General features: G+C 41.6%; 1 protein-coding gene across 7 annotated transcripts; it reads left to right on the forward strand.

Annotated features, from left to right (window-relative positions):
* Positions 1–13: 13 nt before the first annotated feature.
* On the forward strand, positions 14–21,364 carry cpsf6 (cleavage and polyadenylation specific factor 6). 7 transcript variants are annotated; one of them, XM_055905311.1, is made up of 12 exons: positions 14–391; positions 2,089–2,301; positions 2,537–2,640; positions 2,877–3,022; positions 3,383–3,562; positions 7,083–7,196; positions 10,425–10,935; positions 11,366–11,503; positions 12,101–12,216; positions 12,707–12,860; positions 13,423–13,611; positions 18,735–21,364. In XM_055905311.1, the coding sequence occupies exons 1-11, from the start codon at positions 332–334 to the stop codon at positions 13,604–13,606; spliced, it is 1,920 nt and encodes a 639-aa protein (XP_055761286.1). In that variant the 5' UTR covers positions 14–331; the 3' UTR covers positions 13,607–13,611; positions 18,735–21,364. The 7 variants fall into 7 exon arrangements, with proteins under 7 accessions (XP_055761286.1, XP_055761287.1, XP_055761285.1 ...); XM_055905310.1 differs by having other exon boundaries at positions 15–391; positions 13,408–13,611; XM_055905312.1 differs by lacking the exon at positions 7,083–7,196 and having other exon boundaries at positions 13,408–13,611.
* Positions 21,365–22,305: the final 941 nt, after the last annotated feature.

The following is a 22,305-nucleotide window of genomic DNA, read 5'->3' on the forward strand; positions in this document are numbered from 1 at the left end:
TACTCCTTCTCCAATGCAGAATAAATAATATTCAATAACATTTTTTAGACAGTAACCTACTATACTCAGGGTATGAGTAATAGGAATTGATATTCAATAAACCAGTGAATAAGAGAACATTTTGCCAAAATACTTATAAACGTTATGTTTATACATAATGTACATAGTTGCATGTACCCCAAACAAAACACCACTGTCATTCAAACAATTTGGCAATATTTGTAATAGAAAATGTGATAACTAGATTATTGGCCCCAGATGTGACGTTTTCTGTTTTCCTGTTTGCATTTTGTCTTGTTCAGGTCGATCGGTGGAGGAGGTGGTCTGGAAAATGGCTGACGGAGTTGATCACATCGACATCTACGCCGATGTTGAAGAGGATTTCAACCAGGTATGCAAACCGTTACATTTGTTTAAATCCTACAACGTTATAGACATATGTGTGGTTTGCCCTATGATTTATATTCGCTAAAATGCTTATTGAAAGTTAAACCGAGCTATCTGGCGTCCGATGAGACCTGCAAAAGCGTTGCCTGTGTTCGCCGCAGCGTTTTTGAATTGCAATTACGCAAGAGCTTTTCAAATATTTTAAAAATAGTAACGTGGATGTTGTGTACGTCTTAGTTTTATGTTTGTTGGCTAATGTATACATTTGATAGGTAAATATGTTTCATTTTGCAAGCCAACGTGGTCGTTCCATTGTTAACGACAGAAGCTTGTTTTACTGGAGGCGAAGTGGCGGGGAAGGCCTCGCACAAAACACAAAAAAAACGTGGCCTGGTTTGTCGTCGTGCGCTAACATTATATTGGTATTCAACTACCTAGTTACACATTACCGTGTAACTGTTTAGCTAATAGTATAAAACAATAGGGACTGTTTGCTAATAACGAGTTTGTGTAGTTTGTGTGTCGTTTCCCTCCGGTCGGCGACTGTTTTAAAAAAGGTTGTTGCGCTCTCGGCGTCACTCCCCCTGCTTGCTGGCTAGGAGGCTAAAGTTAGCTGTTATGTTGATGTTGCTCGTTTTTCTCTCTCAAAGCAAACAGCGTATTCAAGAGACCATGTTGCACAAACATCATTTTGTAAATTTTTTATCAACTGCATTTCTAAATCTGATATTTGTTATTTTTCTGTATTTTTGTTAATGCCAAATGGAAATCCTATTCATATCAAACTTAATTTGTAACATGCGCCGAATACAATTGTAGACTTTACCATGAAATGCTTACTTACAAGCCCTTAACCCGACAGTGCAGTTTCAAGAAGAGTTACGATGGAAATGCTATTTGTTTTGAGATTAGTTTGATTCTCATCGATCAATCACATAGGACTTGTTATCTCTGGTTGTACATTTACGTGGGGGATATTTGACCCAGTTCTCACACAAAAATGCAGAAATCTATGGTTTCGCATTTCAGCTTTGTGCAAATATTGCCAACTGCACTCTGATGCAGTGTGTAGACTGAAGTGTTGTGTATGCTGAGGTTGGTCATACTTGCCGAGTCTTTTCAATGTGCATCTGTGCACTTTAAAGGGATATTTCAAAAAATGTTCAAAGTCATAATCTCCAGAGCAGTGTCCATTTTGTCCTGAACAAATCTGCATATAGCAAACACTCATTTGGATGTTTTACTTATCCACATTCTGTGTTGTTGACTCAAAGCAAAGTAACCTGATAGTGTTTGTTAGGACCTCATTAGCACGGGGACTGTCCAAAATATTATACTGTTGGACTGAAAATAGAACCAGCTCTAGGCAACAAACGGTTACTATTGAAATGTTGGCTAGATAATGTGGCTCACATTGCTTGCCTATTCAGGTGTGCACTTGTGTCTGCATCTTTTAGATTTCATGTCCTGAATATCACAAATTGTGTAACTGCAAAACGGCTAAGACCTCATTCTCCTCTCTGACTGCCACACGTGTTAAAGCATGTTGTTGGGCACGTTCCAGATCGTCTTTGTTGATATCACAGTAGGACCCAACATTGACACGAAGGAACAAAGAGTTTTAAAGACATTCTGGAGCACAGCTATTGATTGACTGACTGTGATGTAAGGTTGACCTATTGTGTTCCTGTGTTCCCACAGGAATCAGACTACCCTGCCCATGACCAGATAGACTTGTATGACGATGTTATCTCTCCTTCGGCAAATAATAACGGAGACGCACCTGAGGACCGGGACTACCTGGACAACCTACCCCCACCTGCTGGCTCCGAGGGGAACAAGAGCACCTCGCCCAACGTAGTTTACACGTACACTGGCAAGAGGATCGCCCTGTACATAGGCAATCTCACATGGGTAGGTTATGGTTTTGGATAAGAGCGTCTGCTGAATAACAAAGATGAATATAAACGGGCCAGTTACTTAGACCCAGATTAAGCTTACTTCCAGAGTTAAAAAGCGTGCTCAGTGGGTCTTTGAGAATTGCCTTCTTTAGTCCAGAGATGGGCTTAGTCGGGGTCAGGGACACCAGCCCTTAATGTGCATCAGTGATGTAATGGGTCTTGATGTAAAAAGTGCCTCCCCTTCCCAGTGGACGACAGACGAAGATTTGACAGACGCCATTGGATCAATAGGCATTAAGGATCTGCTGGAGATCAAGTTCTTTGAGAACAGAGCCAACGGCCAGAGTAAAGGGTGAGCTTCCTCCTTGCCTTTCATGATCCCTCATATTACACTCTGAACAGACTGTGTTTTTTTGTGGATGACTTTCCTAATACCTTTTGAACTACACACAAGTAGTTAGTTGTACTCTGAGCTTCATTTATTCCATTATTTTAAAGAGATAAACAGAAAAAATATCCCAAATAAAAGCCAGAAGGAAAGAGAGAGATAGTGACTTGGTCCCGTTATGCCCTGGTGTGTCCCATTAGGTTTGCCCTGGTGTGTGTGGGCTCAGACGCGTCCTCTAGGAAGCTACTGGACCTGCTGGCTAAACGGGAGCTACACGGACAGAACCCCATTGTTACCCCCTGCAACAAGCAGTCCCTCAGCCAGTTCGAGATGCAGTCTCGGAAAAGTAGGTGAACCTGCATGCCTCCCACGGGGATGGGCAATTAGAGTTATAGAATAATTATTGTAAATTAGTTATCTGGTTTTTCTGCACGGTTTAATGACAAGGTAGGTCTGATAACCTGGGAAGACTCAAATACGCTGAAGCACACCCAAGTATTTGGGGCTTGAATCTGCCTCTGCTGTCAATGCAGAAATTCCAGAAAAATAGTTCATACATTTGATTAATAACTACATTTATTTGAATAAATACATTGATTTAGTGAACTAATTTGCGTTTTAGAGCTCAGAACTACATAATTGGGTGAGCACTATGAGTTGGGGATTTGAAGGTTCTCTCCGCCCTCTTCTTTCCCTTTATGCCCAGGTACATCGGGTGGGCAGATGTCCGGCGATGGTAAGGCGGGACCCCCCACCATGGGCCCCCGCGGTGGCTTCCCCATGGGTATGGGTAGGGGCCGAGGCCGCTTCCCTGGCCCTCCTGGCCCTGGAGGAGAGCGCTTCCCTGGGCCCATCGGACCCGGAGGGCCACCACCACACTTCCCAGGTGAGGACTCTTCCCGCTCCGGCAGTCGGGTCGGTCCGTTCACACGGCTCTCGGCTAAAACCAGGGTGTTTGCTGGTTCTTAAAGCCTGTCTTACTTTAAGAGTTATAAAATCAATTTATCTTAAATTCAGTTTTCAAAGGTCTTAAAAAAGGTGACAGAGATGACCACAGTGTTTGTTATATTGTGCTGTTGCTAAATTGTTGACACTTGGCACACAAAAAAAAATCTAAACAACGGGAACTTCAAATAATACTGGAGGCCACTTTCAAGATGTTGGAGAGAGCTATCCAGCCACATGTTTTTAAATCGACTTACTGTTAACCCGTAAGTCAAAGCCCTGTCTAAGCCGCGGGGTTCTACTAAGCTATATGGAATTGTTTTAAGAAGGTCATACCAAGGATCATTTTACTATACTGAACAAAAATAAACACAACATGCAAGAATTTAAGATTATTCCCAGTTCCAGTTCATATAAGGAAATCAGTCAATTGAAATATATAAATTAGGCCGTAATCTATGGATTTCACGTGATTAGGTGTCCATTGGTCACAGATACCTAAACAAAATGGGCCTCGGGAACTCGCCATGGTATCTCTGCATTCACGTCGAGGGTGACTTATGGTAGAGAAATTAACGTTCAATTTTCTGGCAACAGCTCTGGTGGACATTAAAGATAAACTTCTCCTTAATGCAACCGCTGTGTCAGATTTCAAAAAAGCTTTACAGCGAAAGCACACCATGCAATAATCTGAGTACAGCGCTCAGCCACCAAAACAAGCCATACAGATACCCGCCATGTTGTGGAGTCAACAAGTCAGAAATAGTATTATAAATATTCACTTACCTTTGATCTTCATCAGAATGGAATCCCAGTTCCACAATAAATGTTTGTTTTGTTGAATAAAGTTAATCTTTATGTCCAAATAACTCCTTTTTGTTCTCACGTTTAGTTCACCAATCCAAATGCACAAGGCGTGGGCACTAAGTCCAAAGTCAAAAAAGTTCCATTACAGTTTGTAGAAACATGTCAAATGATGTATATAATCAATCTTTAGGATGTTTTTATCATAAATCTTCAATAATGTTTCAACCGGACAATTCCTTTGTCTTTAGAAAGGAGAGGGAACGGCGCTCGTGCTCATGGCCGCGCGCGATAAACAACTCATAGCTTTCAACTGAGCCACCCGTTCTGTCTGGTCTGGTCTGACTGGTCAATTGTAAATGAGAACGTGTTCTCAATTTGCCTACCTGGTTAAATAAAGGTAAAAAAAAAAAAAATCGCTCCCTTTTCACAATAGAAGCCCAAAACAAGGTTCTAAAGACTGTTGACATCTAATGGAAGCCTTAGGAAGTGCAACATGACCCCATTTACACTGTATATTGGATAGGCAATCACTTGAAAAACCACAAACCTCAGATTTCTCACTTCCTGGTTGGATTTTTCTCAGTTTTTCGCCTGCCATATGAGTTATGTTATACTTACAGACATCATTCAAACAGTTTTAGAAACTTCAAAGTATTTTATATCCAAATCTACTAATAATATGCATATTCTAGCTTTTGGGCCTGAGTAGCAGGCAGTTTACTCTGGGCATGCTTTTCATCCGAATGTGAAAATACTGCCACCTAGCCCGAAGAGGTTTTAATGCAGTCAGCATGCCAATTGCACACTCCCTCAACTTGAGACATCTGTGGCATTGTGTTTTAGTAGCCTTTTGCCCCCAGCACAAGGTGCACCTGTGTTATGATCATGCTGTTTAATCAGTTTCTTGATAATCCATCCACTGGACAGGTGTGGCATATCTTGGAAAACAAGAAATACTCACTAACAGGAATGTAAACAAATTTGAGAAATATATATATATATTTTAGTTTATAAAACAATTTACGTGTTGCGTTTTATATTTTAGTTAAGTGTATTTGCTTTTGAATTTTAAGACCACTTGAAGTATCAAAATATATAGTAAAATTTTGGGGGGGATTAACGTTTTTATTTGGCCTTACTGCTTTTAGTTTAATGCAAACGCATTGAATACGATTCACTACATGGAACAATGGATAGTAGTAGACTCCCAAACCCTAAAGGAAGTTTGTTTTGATGTCTGTCCTATAACATTTAACTCCTTATTTTTGGAACTGAACAGTCTAGTCTCTGTCATTCTAATCTCAGTCTAAACTGGGGGGGTCTACTAAGGTATTTGAAATTATTTAAAAAAAAGTATTACCAAGGATTAATTTAGCTATTTTATTATAATTAACAGAGTATGTCATTGAGATGATGTCACAGCAGAGTGGGCCAATAACACCACTTTACAGAGTATGTCATTGAGATGATGTCACAGTAGAGCGGGCCAATAACATCACTTTACAGAGTATGTCATTGAGATGATGTCACAGCAGTGGGCCAATAACACCACTTTACAGAGTATGTCATTGAGATGATGTCACAGTGGAGCGGAGTGGGCCATTCACGGTGGATACAAGTAGCTTATATAGGTCTACCGATGGAGAGTTTCTGTAGGACATTTACTGTTAAATCAATTGCATGGCTATCTAACAGCAATATCATATTTCGAGTTAGCGAATCTAGCTAATGTGTTTTGAGTTCCTTCTTCCTCAGGTGGTGAATAGCCTAGGCCAATGGGTACAAAAAACATTCAGGCTAATTAATCTCTAAAGATCCAAATATATATCTGATTATTCTGGATCCTATTTTGACATGTTGCACCTGAAAATATAACCATCATGCGATCCCTGAACAAATAGATGAAATGGCTAACTTATTTTATGTCTGTCTTGGCACTGGAAAAACAGCCAGTCCTAAAAAGACTACTTTTTGCCAACATGGGCTCATTTCTGGAGGGGAATATTAGCAGCTGTGGCAGACCTCAATATAACTATTAAATAGCGTTCCAAGTGGCATTAAAAAGGTTGTTTAAGTCTTAAATTCAACTAAATGGAACCGGCAGATACCCTGAAAAACAGTACACCGGAAAGGAAGCCCATTTTAATTGGTTAAATTTAAACGTGCCCTGACTACAACCAATGAAATGGCTTCCTTTCTGGTGTACTGATTCTGCTGTAAGCAGTGTGAATGGATCTGACACTGACAGCCAGGCCAGTACTGTTGGTGTTCTGCACTGCATGGACTGAACTGAAGATGGGTCCTCCTGTCTGTGTTATCCTGTCTTCCACGTGAGAGTATGTGGAAAGGATTGGACGCACCAACCTACCATCTCTCTACACATTTGTCCAGTACAGTCTGACTCCTGTTCTCTGTCCCCTTGCTTTCAGAAGTTGAGTGAAGTACTTGGATTGGGGGGGGGGGTAATATTCAACATTTGTTTTATCCTGTTTGCCCCTGTCTTTACCCCCCTTCAGATAAAAAAAAAAAACTCACTTTCTTTTTGCTTTGGCAACTTCTTCCTGTGTTGCTAGCTGCGCTGCTTCCATTGGCCGAATGTTCAGTGAGGTCACTGTGGCACCAGCCTTGTTGTGATTGTGTTTTTCTCCCACTAGGGTCGGGGATGAGGCCACCTGAACTCATTAACCATAGACACCAAGAAGGCCACCTGATGGATATGAATTTCAATTGCTTCCCGCCGGGACGTGATGGGAATTGGCGACCCAGAGGTGAAATGCCTCGACTCCTGTTGACAACAGTGCTAGGGTTGGCAAATTTCCCCAAAGCTTCCCAAAAATCCCAGATTTTCCAGAAATCTCAGTTGGAGGATTTATGTAATCCGCAGGGAATTTGCTGCGATGGAATCTTCCAACCTGGAATTTTTGGGGATTTTGGTAATGTTTTGGATTTCTGCAACCCTTCACAGTGCTAATGTACTAAATAAGAATGATTACCCCCCCCCGCCCCCTCTCCCCCTCTTTACATGTCCTCTTTATTAAGGCTTGTCTCTGTCTATGGAGTCCTGGGCTGACTGACTGACTGGCTGACCAAGCCTCTTTATTAAGGCCTGTCTGTCTATGGAGTCCTGGACTTACTGACTGACTAGCTGACCAAGCCTCTTTATTAAGGCCTGTCTGTCTATGGAGTCCTGGACTTACTGACTGACTAGCTGACCAAGCCTCTTTATTAAGGCCTCTGTCTATGGAGTCCTGGGCTGACTGGCTGACCAAGCCTCTTTATTAAGGCCTCTGTCTGTCTATGGAGTCCTGGGCTGACTGGCTGACTGGCTGACCAAGCCCCCCCCCCCTCACACTTTAAGTCCTGGTTTATTGATCATTCTGTCTTACCTGTCAATCTTTATATGCTGTGTTGCTTGTTCTGTTTCTATTGGCTGTTCTGACAGAGTGGCTGTCCAGCACTCCTGAAGCTAGACAACACAATGAGTATAGAAGGGGTGTCTTGGATGGCTGACCTCTTACCATCCAGACCAGTCAGTCCTGTCTGCTCCATACCAAGCTGGTCTTTCCAGCCATCCAGACCAGTCTGTCCTGTCTGCTCCATACCAAGCTGGTCTTTCCAGACCAGTCAGTCCTGTCTGCTCCATACCAAGCTGGTCTTTCCAGCCATCCAGACCAGTCTGTCCTGTCTGCTCCATACCAAGCTGGTCTTTCCAGCCATCCAGACCAGTCTGTCCTGTCTGCTCCATACCAAGCTGGTCTTTCCAGCCACCCAGACCAGTCTGTCCTGTCTGCTCCATACCAAGCTGGTCTTTCCAGCCACCCAGACCAGTCAGTCCTGTCTGCTCCATACCAAGCTGGTCTTTCCAGCCATCCAGACCAGTCAGTCCTGCCTGCTCCATACCAAGCTGGTCTTTCCAGCCATCCAGACCAGTCAGTACTGCCTGCTCCATACCAAGCTGGTCTTTCCAGCCATCCAGACCAGTCAGTCCTGCCTGCTCCATACCAAGCTGGTCTTTCCAGCCATCCAGACTTGTCTGTCCTGATACTCGGCCTACTGGTTCTTGGCTTTCATTGCTAATATCTGGCAAAATCTAAAATGTTGGTCTCGCTAAATCTTTAATTTTGATTCACAGGACTAAGGTGGGTTGCACCAACATGGTATAAATTAATCTCAGATTAGAGCTAATCTAGGTTTATAATTAATCTCAGATTAGCGCTAATCTAGGGTTGTAGTTAATCTCGGATTAGAGCTAATCTGGGGTTATAATTAATCAGATTTGTTGCACTACTTCATTTAAAATCTGATCAGTAAATAAATGATTAACGGTTTTAAAATATGATCAGTGACATGTTACACCAATATGAGGTATTTCGTGAGTTGAAACGAAGTAGCTAGGCTACTTGACAAATGAGGCCACAAAGTTGTTGTTTCTTGATAAAGTAATAACAATGTTAGAGCTACTGTAACTCCATCGTGAAAGGTCCTCATTGGTTGGCTGATTTGAAATAATATCCGTTATTTGCCAGTGCTAGAGACAGAACTAATTTGTTAGCAACTGTAGCTAGCTAGTTTATAAACCAACATAGCATACAATATTATGTATTGTCATTACTTAACGTTATATATCCATGTATTATTTGTCCGCTATCTACCTGATCATGGCACGTCAAAGAAGTTAAAATGTATCCGTTTATGAAAAAATAAATATATATCGTCGGAGCTTATGGAGGAACTTAGTAATGTCCTGGAGGATAAAAAGACAGACCACACGACTGTCAAAAAGAAGGAAGACACCTGGGCCATTTTATGCAACCGATTTAATGTATCGACACGGATTCAAGAGATGAGGGACCTAAATCAGATGAGAGCATGCTGGGAAAAATGCCAAAAAGGATGCGTCAGAGGAGAGGCGGGGTCTGTTTCAGACCAGAGGGAGGGGCCTCCGTCCAAGGGAATTGATCACCCAGAAGATATGTGAGATGATTCCCCAGCAGTTTGCCCCTCTCCATAACTCCTATTATGACCATGGACAACTCAACCCACCAATATTTAGTAAGCATAAATAACTGGTAAATATCGATGCCTATAGTGCATGTTAAAATTAACGTTAATGCTACTTCACTACAATGTTACCGTTATCAGACCCGTTACAGCATGTTCCATAACATCATTCGTACCAAGGCTGGGCATATCACAAGCCCCAATTCAATTGTTGTACAAATTGGGAACGTAAATAGCCTACTAATAATGAGTTAAATTATTATAAAACTCAACAGGATTCAAACGGTCTCTAATTTATTCTCTGAGGAACTGTCGTTTTGGTCTCTCCACAGTAGATATTCTGCCATTTTATCAGTTCAACCACCTCAAGTGGCAGTTTAGAATTCATCTCCAATCTGAAGTTTTTTTAGCATTTAATTTAACTAGGATTAATTTAAAACCAAGAATTAAAATTTGGTGCAACAAGATGAGTAGAAAACCGTTGATTTAACCCAGTTTTAAGAGTTGATGCAGCCCACCCCTCGTGTCAATCAGTCAGAGAGATGTAAATGTGGTCCTTCACGTTGTACAGCGTCATAATTCACGCCTTCTGTTTGAATCCTGTGCTGTGTTGCCTTCTAAGCTTTAACTTTGATCCCACTAAGTCAAGGTGGCCGCCAAGGCAGTGACTGAAACATACAGGATCACACATTATCCACATCTTCTCACCAACACGTCATGCAACTTTTAAAATGTCACAATTCCTATCCAGAAGTCATCAAACCCAAGCTAAGACATTTGCTGCAGTACTTGAGTTCCCTGTTTGTGCTCTCTGGATTCCAAGAACTGCTCGGTTCCCTCTACTGACACTGGGAACTGCTCGGTGCCCTCTACTGACACTGGGAATTGCTCGGTGCCCTCTGACACTGGCACACCACAATGCTTTAATTTGCTTTCAAACATTTGGTAGTGAATCCAAACTCAAGACGGTTCTGTTTTGTGTTTCTGTGTTCCAGGCGGTATGCAGGGCCCACCTCGACCCCCTCTTGGGCCTCTAGGTCCCCCTGGTCCCCTAGGCCCCCCTCCCCCAGGACAGGGCCTCCCCCCTCCCATGCAAGGCCCCCCCAACCGTGGCGACCGCCCCCCACCCCCGGTCATGTTCCCCGGCCAGTTCGGCCAGCCCCCCATGGGTCCTCTCCCCCCTGGCCCTCCCCCACACGGCTTCGGCCCTCCTCCTGGCCCCCCACCCCCCCAACAGGGCCCTCCACCCCCTGGTCATTTCCCTCCTCGCCCACCTGGTCCCCTTGGACCGCCTCTGGCCCTCGCTCCCCCACCACACATGACCGGGCCCCGACCTGGAGGCCCCCCACCGGCTCCCCATGTCAACCCAGCGTTCTTCCCTCCTCCTGGGGGTCCTAACAACATGGGGGGCCCTCCTGGAGGAGACGGCAGGGGCCCCAACGGGCCCAACGACCCCTATGGACGGCCACCTCCATATGACCGGGGAGACTTCGGACCCGCCGGCAGGTAATATAACCCAACGGGATCATGACATCACGTACTGCCAGTTCTACAGAAAGTCAGTTGTTTCCCTCCTCTTCTTCATTGGTTCTGTTCCAACCTCCTTTACTGTACTCTAGATGATGGTTCGTGTTTGAAGAAAACTGATCTATTGAATGTCAGATACTGACAGTTTTAGTCAGAATTTATTTCAGTATGTAGAACAGCTGTGGTAGAAGCAACACAAGGAAATAATCCGACACCTTGTAATTATAGCACTGTCAGGTTCCCTTAGCAACAGTCCGTCATCGTGTCTGTTTGTGTGGGGGCGTCTTTTAAAAGGGGGGGTCTTTTACCTTAGTATTTTGACTAAGAAGCGTGGTTTCTTTAGTGACCCTCCTGAATCTCCCTTCCTCCATCCATCCTTCCCTCCCTCCCTCCCTCTGGCTGCCTACAGTAACCAGCGTCCCCCGCTAATCTGTGAGTTTGACCTCAGGGCCCCCCTGCCCCGCGGCTGCCCAGACCCCTGGATTAACGAGGGTTTGGTCGATCTGAAAAATGGCGGCCAGCACTTGCACAATGCGAGTGACCCAGGGTTAGTAGAAATACTGCCGGACCGCTGAAGGAACATTAGGAACTAGCTTTCCCCTGTAATGACCTGGTGCCTGGCGTTGTTGCATTTTGAGAGTGGATGCTTGTTGTGACTGATGGATTGGCCCGAGCAACGATTTTGATAAGCGTTAGTAAACTGTGTGGTGTGTTGTTGTGTATTTCCTTAGATTAGCTAGTTATCACTGGTGTTAATTCCCACAGGCTTGGATAACGTGGTTTGCATTTGCTGTGTAGTTTTTAGCTGTCCATTAACTGTGTGTGTGTTCCTTGACTCGTCTGATTGTCTCACCCCTCTGCTTTTCTCAATCTCTCTGGCTCTCTTGATCAATTTCTCGGTTTTCTTGCAACCTCGCAAAATTCATTGGCGGAGAACAGCCATGGTCCCTCCCCTCTGACCTTCTCCTCCAATGACTTTTGAGAAGGCGAGGAGTTAGGAAAGACCCATTGGAAAAAAATTGTGTTTCCTTCCTCTTAAACGTCCTCTTTCCTGTATCTGGTGGTTCTGAGTTTGTCGTTGAGTTTGAAGACTTTTTTTTGTTGGATATTGACGCTGTCTCCTTCCTGCTTGTCTCTGTCCCAGGGAGATGGAGTCGGCGAGGACACCGCTGAGCGAGGCAGAGTTTGAGGAGATCATGAACCGGAACAGAGCCATCTCCAGTAGTGCCATCTCTAGGGCGGTGTCAGATGCTAGCGCTGGTATGGATCATGCCCTAAACACACACCTCACAAATACTACTACAACACTCTCCAGTAGTGCCATCTCTAGGGCGGTGTCAGATGCTAGCGCTGGTATGGATCATGCCCTAAACACACACCTCACAAATACTACTACAACACTCTCCAGTAGTGCCATCTCTAGGGCGGTGTCAGATGCTAGCGCTGGTATGGATCATGCCCTAAACACACACCTCACAAATACTACTACAACACTCTCCAGTAGTGCCATCTCTAGGGCGGTGTCAGATGCTAGCGCTGCTATGGATCATGCCCTAAACACACACCTCACAAATACTACTACAACACTCTACAGAGGGCCAGAGGGGCTGAACACACACACACACACACACACACACACACATTTTATCTATGTGCTGCTTGTAGATTGTATTGTGTACTTTCACAAGTGACCCTTATCTAAGTGTCTGAGCTATACCCTGTGATGTTAATGTCTTCCTTTCTCCATTAGCTGACTATGGCAGTGCCATAGAGACTCTGGTGACAGCCATCTCTCTGATCAAGCAGTCTAAGGTGTCTGCTGACGACCGCTGTAAAGTTCTCATCAGCTCTCTACAGGACTGTCTCCACGGCATCGAGAACAAGTCCTACGGCTCTGCCTCCAGGTAAATACAACCTCTTCCTCGTTCTCCTGTGGTTCCTGTTGGGGGGTGGGGGGGTGTCAGTTCCATTTCAATTCAGGGAGCACACAGAAATTCAAAATCTTCTTGAATTTTAATATGGTTTACTTTCTGAATTGACTGGAATTTTAAGGGAATTTAGCGATAATTTAAAAAAATATATATATTATTATATATATTTTGACTCCAACCCTGGTTGTTTTAATAGACAACTGAGAGAAGTGATATGAATGATTTGAAGGTGTCTGATAATTCAGGGTGATGTTCAGTACCTGCTCGTCATTGTGCTTATATTCCTGTACTATTCTGTTGTTATTGACTAGGAATGGTGTTGATCTGTTTTTACCAACTTTAGTGGAATGTACTTATTATAAAACGCTCTGGGTAATATTGTCTTAAATGTAACTGACAGATTTAAAGTGTTACTGACAGTTGTATTGGTGACGTCATTGTTTATGATATTATTGATGGTTTTGGCCGATGGACAGACATGCTTTGGCGGTTGGTTAAGAGTTTGATGTATGAATGTAAGTTCTGCCCCCAAAAGACGCGAGAGGTCGAGGGAGCGTGACCACAGCCGATCCCGGGAGAAGAGCCGGCGCCACAAGTCCCGTAGCCGCGACCGCCACGAGGACTACTACCGCGAACGCAGCCGGGAGAGAGAACGGCACCGCGGGGAAAGAGAACGAGAACGCGAACGTGACCGCGAGAGGGAGTACCGACATCGTTAGTGGAGGTGTGTATGCCCGTTCAAACTCCTCACCCGTAACGGTCTCACCACTCTTCTCCCTCAGCTTAATGCAGGCCAGGGGCCAGGTCGCTACGGCCCACAACAAGAGGCCCAGAGCGGGACATGATGCGCCCTACGGAGCCTACGGTAGGTGGAGGTGGTAGGTAAGACATTGTTCCATCACTTGTAGTCTTGACCAGAACGGACTCATTGCTGCTATGTGTCTATTTATATAATTTGTCTGAAACTTGTAGGTTTGGACTGTATTTTATTTTCATCCTTTGAACATTGACTGTGACGTCAGGCTTCTACTGCATGTGTGTTGTAGGGGAGGTTTTACATGTAAGCTCTGCTAAGCTTGAAAATGTTTTAAATCTCTTAGGTTGAAAAGGTACTTTATATGACCAATGATCAACACCTGTGAAAGGTTGTAAAATACACGAATTGTTTATTGAAGGGTTTCTCTGACACTGATGCCACAATGTGCCAAGAAATGATTAGTGTACATTTTGCCGTTGTCAAGGTTGAAATCTGTGACGGTACAACTTAAGGGGGGTTGTATGAGTTGTTTTGTAGGCCACCAAAATGATGACCAAACTGTAGGTGGTTCCGAGTCTTGTTAACTTGAGGTAATGGTTACATGCAAATTTAAAATGTCTAAACTATTTTAAAACCACTGTCAGTTCTCTAACCTATAGTATAAGTCTAAGGTATGGTTTTGGGGATAAAAAACTTGAAGGATTTTGGTATATCGTCTGTGAACTTGACATATGTCTTTGCCATATTTTTCATTTTATCACACTGAAATTGATGGTCTTGAACAAAATAATTTTGTTAATGTTTTTGTATAACTAATGGTATTGCTATCAAGCTGGTAAAATGTTTTGTCTATATTAATTGTAGGCAAATAGTTATCTGGTCATACTCCCTTAACGGTCGACGGGAATGTGGTAACTAGTTCGCTATGTCTCCTGTAGCAGAGTTGGTCTTCACTCTAAAGCCCCATTTTTGTAAAACAGACCATTTTGACTGTTGCTACTGCTGTTGGTACTGTTAAGATTAACACGGTTTTTACCTTTTACATATATCATTTCTTTATGTGCTATTTTTTTTTTGTTGAGTTTGTTCCCTAACGTTGAAGGATTGAGTTCCAAAAAATGTTGGCTCAGGTTTTGATCCATTTTGTATATCTTGATGGTAACATAGGGTTATACATGATGATATATATACTTCATGGCAATGTAGGGCCCTATAAAATCCACATTGTGGAGAACGCGGACAGAACCCAGACATTATAACAAGAATTAATCAATATTCAATAATGTTAGTTGGAAATCAACTAAAGGGAATTGAAGCTAGTGGGGCGTCGACTGAATGGTGTTGAAGTTAGTGGGGCGTCGACTGAATGGTGTTGAAGCTAGTGGGGCGTCGACTAAATGGTGTTGAAGCGAGTGGGGCGTCGACTAAATGGTGTTGAAGCGAGTGGGGCGTCGACTAAATGGTGTTGAAGCTAGTGGGGCGTCGACTAAATGGTGTTGAAGCTAGTGGGGCGTCGACTAAATGGTGTTGAAGCTAGTGGGGCGTCGACTAAATGGTGTTGAAGCTAGTGGGGCGTCGACTAAATGGTGTTGAAGCTAGTGGGGCGTCGACTAAATGGTGTTGAAGCTAGTGGGGCGTCGACTAAATGGTGTTGAAGCTAGTGGGGCGTCGACTAAATGGTGTTGAAGCTAGTGGGGCGTCGACTAAATGGTGTTGAAGCTAGTGGGGCGTCGACTAAATGGTGTTGAAGCTAGTGGGGCGTCGACTAAATGGTGTTGAAGCTAGTGGGGCGTCGACTAAATGGTGTTGAAGCTAGTGGGGCGTCGACTAAATGTGTCCAAGATTATCATAAAATATGAATGAAATGCATCAGTGATTCTTATTTTTCTTTAACGTTCTGAAGAGGAAATGTCACAGGAATGTGTGTCTGCGATTGTCCACCACTTTTGTTAAGCCGTTAGCGACGATGCTAATATAATGACAACGGTCTTCTGGTAGATGGAAAGGGTTTCCCATAAACCTTCTCGGTTAAACATAGGATTCTCTGTAGTTAACATTTACATGGCAGAATGGTATCAGGATTATTTGCATAAATCCATTGGCCATTTGTTTAGCAAACTCTCCAATCACATGAGTTCTACAGAAACATCGCTAACCAAACAGGGACGCTTGCTGGTGCACAGTTGAATTAAAGGGTAACTACACGCAAAAATTACAATTTCTGGTCTCCTGATGTTTAAACATGGTTGTGTACTTAGAACATCCAATATATATAAAACGTTATTAGGCAGGGATGAAAATTCAATTGATTTTATAGGGCCCTGTTGGCCTGTAAACTTTAGGTCAATTTGATTACTTTTCATCCCTTAATACTGGGCATCACAATGTGCTGATCCTGTAAACAAATAAGTAAACGACAGAAATATTTTTGTAAGAGGTACAGTACTTGACAAGATGCTGAAATTATCAATCAATACAGGTACATCACTTATCTGATATTTCAATGAGAACTAAAGAATAATCACTATTGTCCACAATTCAATGGCAGCCATTTTGTTAATGTGGGTATTTTAGGTTTCAAATGGTACACCTATATCCACCTATTTGAAGTGGATCTCAAGATTTCACTGTCGGTTGTCTTGTTTTTAGGCTGTAGTTTTGAAATAGACGGCCAGACAATTTTGACATGGTACCTTGGCAAATATCTTGTAGGAATTGAAGGTCAATGGGTGTTTCACTGAAATGGCATAGTCAAGAAAATAATGTTGTATTTGTCCTATTTTTAAATGGGTTGATGCTCACTCAAATTTTAATGTTGACGTTGTAAATCCCAATAGTGATTTGAATGTATACCCCAAAATCTGATTGTATTACCGGTTACTTATATATAGTATTTTGTATTGGATTGGTTGGTTTGCTGATTAGGGACTCCATGCTTGCAATAAATAGGATAACTCCTTTGAATGTACATGTTCGATTAAGTAACTTCTCTGCATTTTTTCCCCCATTTTATTAAATGGCAATAGCATTTTGTTAAATTATTAAAATAAACGTAATACTTTTAATAATACAACTGACAAATCATTGTAAAAAATCTTAGTTTTTGGTCATTACTTTTTAAATCACAAGGGAACAAACCTAAGAGGGGTTACTTTATTATCCTGAACAGTCCTGTTTGTCTCACTTCACGGTAAAAGGAAATGCTTTGATCTATGCTTTACTACCTGTTAATCTATGTTCACAGATCTCAACATTGTTTCATTTAGCGTTGGGATCATATGTGCCCATTACAGGGAAGAAATGACTAGCTATTTTTCCAATTTGTCTATAGGTGTCAGTGATGTTTTGCAGGCATGGAGAAAGCAGCCCTGATTTCCTGATAACATATTTCTGCTGCTGTTTTTAACTGTTTCTCTCTCTCTGGTGTCTTCATCCTTCAAAACTACGCATCATGTGGTTCTTGTAACTCTCATTGGTGTTCACACCATCTCAAGAAGGTTTCTTTTTGATGACTGTTCAACCACTTTAAACTCTTTCAATGTCTCCTGCAGAAATAGACTCTGCGGGAAGTTAGTACCAGGTCTTTTGAGAGAGAAACTGCAACTGGTCACATTCTTTAATCCATTAGTTATAATTATAATATATTTTTAGTGTTGTGAGAACACGTCTTGATGATGCTGTGGATCCTTTGAGATGCTCAATGGATCTGAAATGATTGTGCGGAGGGTGATGGGACATCTGTTCAATGAAATATTGGTAGTATTAACTTTTTAAATGTGATATTGCCCAACTATGCACCATGTAAATACACTCATTGACCCCTACCTGGCTTCAATTTAATTTGCATAAAAATGATATTGATTTAACAATTAAACTAATAATTACTACTAGGCTATTAACTATAGTTTATTTTTAATTGAAATTGTCATTGACAACCAAAACGTACAGCATATTCCTTTACCTGGTGTATGAGTTTGGAAACTGTCTGGGGTGATCTATGAACTGAAATATTAACGAATGGTTATGTGGTTTGCAATTCCAATGACTTGTCAGTGTAATGTAGATCCTGTGCAGAGGCTCTAGCTTTGAGAGGTGTGTTTCAGACTGCTGATATGAGTGTAGGGATACGTGTGTTTCAGACTGCTGATATGAGTGGATACGAGTGTTTTTATACATTCATCCTGATGTAATGCTACTATTCCTCTATGTAAATCTGACCATGCTTGTCCTCTGCTTTTTCCAGTGCTCCCGGCCCAGTTTATCCCCCCCCCCCCCCAAATGTTATCTAATTGGATTTGACCTGTCGGATAGGTTTAAATGCATAGCTGTAGAATGACTAGATCGAGGTTCTGCGTTCAAGTCAATGAATCGTCTGTTCTATTTATTATTTCTATGTGTTTAAATCCGATCCAATAGGTGAAAAACTATGCCCTTCGTCACCTCTTAGAATAAGTACCAATCCCAAACCTCTCAGATTTTCAACAAGACCATAAGACCAAAAGGTTTAAGCGGTTAAACCTTTTGGTCTTATGGACTTGTTGAAAATCTGAGAGGATTTGATAGGTGGAATTCTCACATTACTTCCACCTATCAGAGGACAAGGTAGACTTAATACCTTATTGCGTCCTTCTGTGAAATCCTCTAAAGATATTGAGAAGTACGTACGGTCTAAGGGTTGGGATTGAGCCTTCTGTAGACACCATCTTGTGCCCCATGCACTTTCAGATTAGATTATAACGTGTTTTGTGAGAACCCACAACAGGTTTATCCTATCCACACACATTGATTGTAAACCTTCTCTGAAATGAGTTGAGTACTTAGCGCATGACACATTTGAAAACATACTAAATTCAGATCTCAACGGTATAGCAGGGTCAGCCATTGTGGGCACTACGTTGTTCTTACTCACTGTAACGTGGAATCACTCTCTGACAAGTTCACTACCATTAGAAAGAGCAGTACCTGCATGTGTTTTTTGTCCTCTGTCTGTGTGCTGTAAAATTTAGAGGGGGTGTATGACACAAACAACAAACTGTATATTGTTGGGCTGCCCCAAACCAAACTCCACCCTTCGTTTTCACACATTTCAGCCCACGGAAGAGGACAGGGACGAGGACGCCTCGTCACAACCAGCAGGCCCTACTTCAGGATCGCCTTGTCAACTAGTCCCCCCCCCTCTGTCTGTCTCCATGGTTACCAGGGGACTGACTACCTGGGATTCGCTCACAGCTGTGTAAGGCTATAAGTAGTGTTCTTTAGAATCATACTCATGGTATAAAAACTACTCCACAGCTATTTTTATTTTACTGACATTTTTATTTGATGTGAACGAAAAAATGATTACATACCTGTGTTGACCGGCTTCTTCAAGCTTTGCGAAGATAACAAATTACTACATTTGCCTGCTCTATTCCAAAACGGACAACTTTTGACTGCTATAATGTGTACATTTTGTCAGGTTAGAGTTGATTTTACAGGGAGTTTTTTTTGTTTTGTTTTTTCGTGTTTATTTCCTCTCGTGCCCCTCCCTACTTTTCTCGTTAGGATAATGTTTGTAAATGTCTCTGCTTTGAATATTAAAATAGATTCTGTGTTGTAATAAACTGTTTACTGGGGTTTTGACACTTAATAATAATTTACATGTGTACGTTTTTGCCTGCATACATTTTTCATGTTGAATTTTACGAAATAGTTATTTTAAATTTACTCTCACTTAAGTTGCCAAGTTGTGCTGTTATTGGCCAAATGAAGCACAGTTGACCAAGAGGTTGTATTTGTCCTGATGCCCAGAAGGAGTGAAATCTGACTGAATTTAGCGTAGCTACTTTTGAATTGAATGATCATGTGACAGATATTTTAATCTTTGACTTATTAGTTTGTTCTAAAAGTTGTACTTAAAATGTGGCTACTTGTTTGGCGAACATTTGTTTTTAGTAGCCGTATACTACTGTATGCCATTTGAATACCAAAAGTGAAAATCCATGTCTTGGCTAACTGATTTTAGAGGTATTCAGGACTTGATAATATTCGGCAAAACTTTAGTTTTTTTTTTTTTTTTTTTTTTCTTGATTATTATTTTTTCATTAACGTTACCAGGAAGTTCATTCCAAGGGTTCATTACCCTAATATGAATGACACAAGCGGAACAAATGATTCACTTAAATGGAATTATTTTAGTTGTAGATGAAACTTCACAGATCTGGACAATACTACTGTGAACAGAATTAGTCCCTTGTCTGCAAACGTGTGCTCCGATTGGCTGGCTGATGTACTGCACTGATTTCTTATTGAGTTGCTTGTCTCACTGGTTTAGGCCAGTGAGGGTTGTGGTAGCCTGGTCCCAGATCTGTATATATTTTGGCCGAGTCTTGACTCGTTGTCCTGCCTACATTGAATGGCAATAACAATGCTAGCCAGAGTAGTTGGCTAAAATGCATACAGACCTGAGCGGTGTACTAAAAAGCAGGACCAATGCGTTAGCCAGCTAATTTGCTTAAATATTCTGAATTAACTTTTAGATTTTTTTGTAATGGAAGCTTGACTCAACCAAAAACACATCTAAGTTCAGCTTTCTTAATGAAGCAGAACATCAAATGTTATTTCTGGTTGTTTATCAACGTTAGCTGTCTAATGCGTGGATCCTGTTTTGTAGGATCCCCTTCTGGGACCAGGCCATGGGGCTGGGTTTAGTAAATGGTTGTTTACAGTAGTAATGGGACAAGGCTGAGGGTCTAGGTGGCGTAAATGGATGGGGATTCCAGTAATAAGAGTATTCAAGTGAGGTGTCCATTTTGTAAAGCATGAGAGCACAGTCCTTCCCTGGCTGCTCAGGGTCTGTGGACTGGTCTGCCAGATTAAATTAACTGATATTGTTGCCTGTTTTAAGGCAGTAATACCTACTCTACCTCTCTACTCCCATGTATTTTTTAAATGGCCCTGATAGACATTAGTGGTGCTCTCCTGCTTGCATTGCGTTGCCACTCTAAAATATATTTAGGTGGTTATTGTGGCATGAATCATTCACTGAAACTACTGCTTCAGTCAACTTAACATTGTTTTTGAATTTTACTGGTTAGACTTTACATCCAACTATTGGCACAAAAATATCTCCCAAGTTTTTAATCAATATTGCCCACTAGCTACAAAGAGCATTTTGAGGACTTTACAATGTGTTTGACATGGAATGTTATTGGATGGAACTTTAGTAAAGTTCTCCTTCAGGTAAAGTTTGCACGACGGACACTTCGTTTTTTTATATGTGGGACTTTTGTATTGCATATATTGTATAAATGCACTGAGGTATTGAATGTTGTAAAGCATTCATAATGCTCTATGTAGCTATTATACCATGTTTATTGTGCTAATGGGTAGGTTATGAATGCTTTGTTACCTATTCGCAGGTCATTGCGAATTGCTTTCTAGCCCAACGTCTTTTCAAACCGGTTGAATATTTGAATAGAGCTGATTTGAAACTGGTTTGATACGTCATTACTGTACATATATACGCAGTCGACAAGTGTTACCCATACTCAATTAGTGTTGTCATTTTGTACATATAAGAATGCATCCATCTTAGATATTACCTTGAAATAGTTTTTACAAACAGATCCAAGGTTTTTACCTGATCAGTTTCTCGGACGTGTTCAGGAAGTTGAACTTTTTTAAGGTGCACTGTCTTGTTTTGAGTGTTTTTCAATAAACTAGTTTTCTTCGTCTTTGACGTCGGGTCTTCGTGAACCATTAGGCCAAATATTACTGTCCCTGACATTGCCGATTTGGTTTAATCAAATGTACACTTAATCAATAGAATGCGATGTATAAAGGATGGAATAAGACCGTAGAATATTACTGAGGTCTGTGTATTTTTTTCTGTTTTGGGAAAATATTGTAATGGTCTAATTTCCTCAACAAAACTTCAAACCATTTTTTCCCTCAGGTATGATTGACACGATAAAAAAGGGAAACTAGTTATAGGCCCTTCAAGGCTCTTGGTCTTTATTTATATATAATTTACTCATAGTTACACTTACACCAAATGCTGAATTGTACATTAGGCTGTAGTTCTTTTTTGCCTTTATTTAATTTACAGCTCCATGACGTTCACCCAAAGGTAAGTCGTCGGTTCCAGATCCATGAAGAATGACGGCTGCAATTTTTTTCTGAGGTAGTAGCTATTCAATATACTTAATGTGTTCCTCTTCGCATTATAGCAAAGTAAGGAAATAAAGTGCTGGAACTACAATTTACATATGGATAATTATCAAATATACAAGATAAATGTCTCAACCAGACTGATTATTGCATTATTACACTGCAGACTAAAACACTGCCAATGTGTGTTTGTTATTTCAGATTATATTGCTATTTTAATTATATGATTTATTAGATAGAATATTTGCATTTAGAATAAAGGCAGTAGGTTCGCTGAGCTTGTAACGTTACCACCTTGTGCCTTCTTTAAAAAATTAATAAAATAATCGAAACTACATTGTGACTCCATTTACTCTGTTTATTACTTGAAGACATGAGGCTATTGGATATATTTGTCAATATTGCAGCGATGATCGCAAACGACTCGATATCGCCATCTGCCGGCATTGGGGCTACAGTTGGTGAGAAATGGTTCTTTAAAAAACAACTGTAGTCCGAAACCTTGGCTCA

The sequence above is a fragment of the Salvelinus fontinalis genome, chromosome 39, assembly GCF_029448725.1.
Source record: "Salvelinus fontinalis isolate EN_2023a chromosome 39, ASM2944872v1, whole genome shotgun sequence".
NCBI lineage: Eukaryota > Metazoa > Chordata > Actinopteri > Salmoniformes > Salmonidae > Salvelinus > Salvelinus fontinalis.